The following is a 6,602-nucleotide window of genomic DNA, read 5'->3' as shown; positions in this document are numbered from 1 at the left end:
CAGGTGTGGTGGCACATGCCTGTGATCCCAGCTACTGGGGAGGCTGAGGCAGGAGAATCGCTTGAACCATGGAGGCAGAGGTTGCGGTGAGCTGAGATGGCGCCATTGTACTCCAGCCTGGGCAAAACAGCAAAACTCTTGTCTCAAAAAAAAAAAAAAAAAAAAATGGATTCTTGAAATTCACTTTGCTGATACGCTGTTACAAATATATAAACACTTTTTAAATACTTGGATGGATAAATATTTATATTTTTATCAATACTTTTTCACATTAATTGGATCAGTCTGTAATTTTATGTAAATTGCTAGCAAAATGATTATAGCTGACAAAATCAGTAAGTGTGTTGTTAACTTCCTGACTTCTTGTATTTCAGAGAATGAAGAGTTGAACCATTCAACATGAATTGGCTAAATAAGAGTGTCCCACAGGAGTTCATTCTGTTAGGTTTCACAGATCAACCATGGCTAGAGATTCCACTCTTTGTGATGTTTCTGTTTTCCTATATCTTGACAATCTTTGGCAATCTGACAATAATTCTTGTGTTACATTTGGATTTCAAACTCCACACCCCTATGTACTTTTTTCTTAGCAATCTCTCACTCCTGGACCTTTGCTATACCACAAGTACAGTTCCACAAATGCTGGTAAACATATGCAACACCAGGAAAGTAATCAGTTATGGTGGCTGTGTGGCCCAGCTTTTCATTTTCCTGGCCTTGGGTTCCACTGAATGTCTTCTCCTGGCCATCATGTCCTTTGATAGGTTTGTAGCTATTTGTCGACCTCTACATTACTCAATTGTCATGCACCAGAGGCTCTGCCTCCAGTTGGCAGCTGCATCCTGGATTAGTGGCTTTAGCAATTCAGTATTACAGTCCACCTGGACACTTAAGATGCCACTGTGTGGTCACAAAGAAGTGGATCACTTCTTCTGTGAAGTCCCTGCTCTGCTCAAGTTGTCCTGTGTTGAGACAACAGCAAATGAGGCTGAACTATTCTTCATCAGTGTGCTGTTCCTTCTAATACCCATGACACTTGTCCTTATATCGTATGCTTTTATTGTCCAAGCAGTGTTGAGAATCCAGTCTGCTGAAGGTCGACGAAAGGCATTTGGGACATGTGGCTCCCATCTAATTGTGGTGTCACTTTTTTATGGTACAGCTATCTCCATGTATCTGCAACCACCTTCACCCCGTTCCAAAGACCGGGGAAAGATGGTTTCTCTCTTCTATGGAATCATTGCACCCATGCTGAATCCCCTTATATATACACTTAGGAACAAAGAGGTAAAGGAAGCCTTTAAAAGGTTGGTTGCAAGAGTCTTCTTAATCAAGAAATAAGAAATATACAAATGGTAAGTTTTGCTAAAGACACAATGCTTACTTAGCTTACTAACTTCTCTGCAAGTTGCCCTATTTTTGTCATTACTATAGAGAACTATTGTAATCTCCCTCAAAGAAAATTTCCTTGACAAAAAGCTATATTTATTTTTGTTGCCTAAACATTTTCATTGAACAAGCCCCCAGAACTGGCCTTCCAATGCACCAAAAACTAATCAAAACATTTTCAAGGTTTGTCAAACTTTACATCAATGTTTGTACAATTCAATGTAAACTAGACTTTTCTGATCCAGAAATCATTTCTTCAGTAATACACACATACACACACACTTAGAAACAAAGATGTAAAGGGAGCTTTTGAGAGGTTGCTTGCAAGGGTGTTAATAAATAAATAAGGAATTCCCAAATTATAGGCCTTTTAAAGACTTCAGTTTTACATAGCTTATAATTTAATTCTCTCCAAATTGCTTTATCATTACTATTCTTAGAAAAACTATTATGGTGGTCTTCAAATAAAATGTCGACAGAGAACTATATCTGTTTTCCACTGCCTAAATATATTCATTGCACAAGTCTTGAGAACTGATCTTTTATGAATTCTCAAAATAGCATAGCCTTAAAATCTTTAAGGTCTCAAACATCTTAGCACTAGTCTGTATACATCAGGGAGTCTTAGACTTCTCTGAAACCAGAATAAAAGCTTAGAAATTCTTTCCCCAGAAACAAAACATTTGATACACATACAGATGCCCTCATCCTTACACACATACACACACAAACTCCATGGCACAAATTATTTTTCAGACAATTGTAGATCTAACAGAAGTATCCAAAACCTTGTCTTAATTATCAATATAAGGTTAACAGCCCTAGCCTAAATTTTAACACTATTCCCACATCAACACAATACTAAAATCCACAATGATTCTCCAACCCCCAGTTTTACTTTGATCTTCTGTTGTTTCTGTACTTCCTTCGCACTTCTCCTAAGTTGAAGTGTCTTATTCCATCTACCAAATAAAGTTGTAGCTACATTTTAGACTGAAATCAAATGCCTGCTTTTAACCTTTTAAAATTGTTCCTCTATTGTATATATTATCTCTCTCCTTTTAACCTCGAAAGCACTTAAAGGGGCCAGGCATGGTGGCTGACGCCTGTAATCCTAGCATTTTGGGAGGCTGAGGCGGGTGGATTGCCTGAGGTCAGGAGTTCAAGACCAGCCTGGGCAACAATGGTGAAACCCTGTCTCTACTAAAATACAAAAATTAGCTGGGCGTGGCGGTGTGGGCCTGTAGTCCCAGCTACTAGGGAGGCTGAGGCAGGAGACTCGCTTCAACCCAGGAGGTGGAGGTTGCAGTAGAGATCACACCACTGCACTCTAGCCTAGGCAACAGAGTGAGACTCCATCTCAAAAAAAAAAAAAAAAGGAAACGAAAGCAAGCACTTATAGGTTAAGTCATAAGAAAGCACATTATATAATCATGTCCACAGCTTGTTTAATGCACATTTCTTGTACAAAAAGAAATGCTTATTAATTTCATGTTAGTTCCCTTGAGGTAGCATAGATCGTAATTTCAACTTCTTCCATATGGACTTCAGAGCCCGTAAAAATGCTAGAGAAAATAAACACTATAAGTTGGTTATTTGGTTGATTTTGTGAGTTACACTATAATTATATTAACTGCTTCATTATTATTCTTTTTCCAATTTTTTCTTTTATCAAATATGTCATAAAAATATAAAATGCAGTAACTAAGAAATACAATTAGAATGTTTTACTTCAAAACCTCACAGTAACAACATAAATTTCAGCATAATTCTAACCCAACATGGTGGATCTTAAAACTTTAACTTGCATCAGAATCATCTGTAGGGCTTTTAAAGTTCAGATTGGTGGGGGTCACCTACCCCCAGACCTTCTAATGCAGTAAGTCTGGGGTGAGGCCTGATAATTTGCATTTCTACAAATTTCCAGGTAATACTTATGTTGCCTGTTAGGAGACCACACTTTAGGAACAGCTGTGCTAACAGTTAAAATAAATAAATGTATGCTGCTTGCTGAGTTTCTATCCTTTATTTTTAGAAATGAGTTATAATTTAAAGGAAAATAGGAGAAAACACTAATAGAGTATATTGAAATATGAGGGGACATTCCTTAATAAAAATGTATTCATATCTTAAAGTCCAACTAAATGATATACCAGATTTCCAGAGGCAAATTTTGATGTCAGCTCAAAGGCAATGTCAGGGTCCTTTAAAGAATTGTGAGAAAATAGTAGAGAAACCAGAGTGATGGAGGTTGAAGTATTTTATATTTTTTTAAATGAGCCATTAATTGATCTAATAAATTGCATATTGGTAAGTTCTAAAGCCATATGACAAAATTTTATATATATTTTGCCATCAGTTACCTTGTGACTATATACATATATATTCTGGCTTCATTTAGAATAACAATTACTAAACTATGTTATAGAGATACGTATAATAATTTTTTTTTTTTTTTTTTTTAGATGGAGTCTTACTCTGTCACCCAGGCTGGAGTATGGTAGCACAATTTTAGTTCACTGCAACCTCCGCCTCCTGGGTTCAAGCAATTCTCCTGCCTCAGCCTATGGAGAGTAGCTGGAATTACAGGCAAGTGCCACCACGCCTGGCTAATTTTTGTATTTTTTGTAGAAACAGGGTTTCATCATGTTGGCCAGGCTGGTCTCAAACTCCTGACCTCAGGTGATTCAATTGCCTTGGCCTCCCAAAGTGCTGGGATTACAGGCGTGAGCCACTGCACCCAGCCTATAATTCTTGATTTCTTTTTTTTTTCTAATTCAACTTTTAGTTTAGATTCAGGGGGTACATTTGCAGGTTTGTTACCTGGGCATATTTTGTGATACTGAGGTTTTGGGTATGATTGATCTTGTCACCCAGGTACTCAGCACAGTATCAATAGTTAGATTTTCAACCCTTGTCCCCCTCCCCACCTACCCACTCTAGTAGCCCCTAGTGTCTACTGTTGCTATCTTTATGTCCATGAGTACCCAGTGGTTAGCTCCCACTTATAAGTGAGAACATATAGTATTTGGTTTTCTATTCCTGTGTTAATTCACTTAGGTTAATGGCCTGTAGCTGCATGTTGCTGCAAATGACATGATTTTTTTCTATTTTATGACTCATGGTATTCCGTGGTATATACGTACCACATTTTCTTTATCTAATTCACTGTTGGTGGGTGCCTAGGCTCATTCCATGTCTCTGCAATTGTGAATAGTGCTGTGATGAACATATGAGTTCATGTGTTTTTTTGGTAGGATTTGTTTTCTTTTGGATATATACCCAGTAATGGAATTGCTGAGTGGAATTGTAGTTTTAAGTTGTTTGAGAAATCCCCAAACTGCTTTCCACAATGGGTGAATTAATTTACTTTCCCACCAACAGTGTATAAGTATTCACTTTTCTCCACAGCTTTGCCAGCATCTGTTGTTTCTTGACTTTTTAATAATAGCCATTCCAACTGGTATGAGATAATATCTCACTGTGGTTTTGATTTGCATTTCTCTGGTGATTAGTGATGATTAACATTTTTTCATATGTTCGTTGGCTGCTTGTATGTCTTCTTTCAAGAAGTGTCTGTTTATTTCTTTTGTCCATTTTTAATGGGTGTTATTTGCTTTTTGCTTGTTCAATTGTTTAAGTTCCTTAGAGATTCTGGACATTATGCCTTTGTTGGATGCATAGTTTGCAAATATTTTCTCCAATTCTGTAGGTTGTCTGTTTACTCTGTTGACAGTTTCTTTTTCTATGCAGAAGCTCTTTAGTTTAATTAGGTCCCAGTTGTTAATTTTTGTATTTGTTGCAATTGCTTTTGAGGACTTCGTCATAAATTATTTCCCAAGCCCCATGTTCAGAATGGTGTTTCCCAGGTTTTCTTCTTCGATTCTTGTAGTTTGAGTCTTACATTTAAAACTTGAATCTATCTTTAGTTAATCTTTGTGTATGGTGACAGATAAGGGCCCAGTTTCATTCTTCTGCATATGGCTAGCCAGCTATTCCAGCACGATTTATTAAATAGGAAGTCCTTTCTCCATTGCTTATTTTTGTCAATGATCAGATGGCTATATGTTTGTGACTTTGTTTCTGAGTTCTCTATTCTGTTCCATTGGTCTATGTGTCTCTTTTTGTACCAGTGCCATGTTGTTTTGGTTACTGTAGCCCTTATAGGATAGTTTGAAGTCGGGTAATGTGATGACTCTGGCTTTGTTCTTTTTTCTTAGGATTGCTTCGGCCAGTGGGGCTCTTTTTTGGTTCCATATGCATTTTAGAATAGCTTTTCTACTTCTGTGAAAAATGACGTTCATACTTTGATAGGAATAGCATTGAATCTATAGATTACTTTGGCTGATATGGCCATTTTAACAATATTGATTCTTCCAATCCATGAGCATTGAATGTTTTTCCATTTGTTTGTGTCATCTATTATTTCTTCAGCAGTGTTTTGTAGTTATCCTAATAGAGATCTTTTTGTTTGTTTGTTTGTTTGTTTGTTTGTTTGAGACGAGTCCCACTCTATCGCCCAGGCTGGAGTGCAGCGGTGCGATCCCGGCTCACTGCAAGCTCCGCCTCCCAGGTTCATGCCATTCTCCTGCCTCAGCCTCCCAAGTAGCTGGGACTACAGGCGCCTGCCACCATGCCCGGCTAATTTTTTTGTATTTTTAGTAGAGGCAGGGTTTCACTGTGTTAATCAGAATGGTCTCAATCTCCTGACCTCGGCCTGCCAAAGTGCTGGAATTACAGGCGTGAGCCACTGCGCCCGGCCTAATAGAGATCGTTTACCTCCTTCATTAGATGTCTTCCTAGGTAATTTTGTGTGTGTGTAGCTATTATACATGGGATTGCCCTCTTGATTTGGCTTCAGATTGAACATTATTTGTGTATAGAAATGCTACTAATTTTTGAATGTTAATTTTGTATCCTGAAACTTTACTGAAGTAGTTTATCAGTTCCAGGAGCCTTTTGGCAAAGTCTTCAGGGTTTTCTAGGAATAGAATCATATCCTCAGTGAACAGAGATAGTTGCACTTCTTTTTCTATTTGGATGTGTTTTACTTCTTTCTCTCATGTGATTGCTCTGGCTAGGACTTCCATAAATCTTGATTTCTGAATAGAATTTGCAAACAATTCTTATCTACTTCTGTACAAAATGGAGCAATAATGACCAAAATGTTAAAGCAGTTCCATTTGTCCCTATCTTTTTGTAAAATCTCACTC

At 37.6% G+C, this 6,602-nt stretch overlaps 1 protein-coding gene across 1 annotated transcript; it reads left to right on the top strand.

Moving 5' to 3' along the window:
• Nucleotides 1–399: 399 nt before the first annotated feature.
• On the top strand, nt 400–1,341 carry LOC103221927 (olfactory receptor 2B2). Its single transcript, XM_007973369.3, has one exon. The coding sequence runs from the start codon at nt 400–402 to the stop codon at nt 1,339–1,341; it is 942 nt and encodes a 313-aa protein (XP_007971560.2).
• Nucleotides 1,342–6,602: the final 5,261 nt, after the last annotated feature.

This window comes from Chlorocebus sabaeus, chromosome 17 (assembly GCF_047675955.1).
Source record: "Chlorocebus sabaeus isolate Y175 chromosome 17, mChlSab1.0.hap1, whole genome shotgun sequence".
Classification (NCBI taxonomy): Eukaryota; Metazoa; Chordata; class Mammalia; order Primates; family Cercopithecidae; genus Chlorocebus; species Chlorocebus sabaeus.
Note: the sequence above shows the minus strand (reverse complement) of the source record. Positions and strands in the feature narration are given on the sequence as shown.

Coding starts and splice junctions, on each gene's coding strand:
- LOC103221927 (XM_007973369.3), top strand. CDS start 400: ATGAATTGGCTAAATAAGAGTGTCCCACAGGAGTTCATTCTGTTAGGT.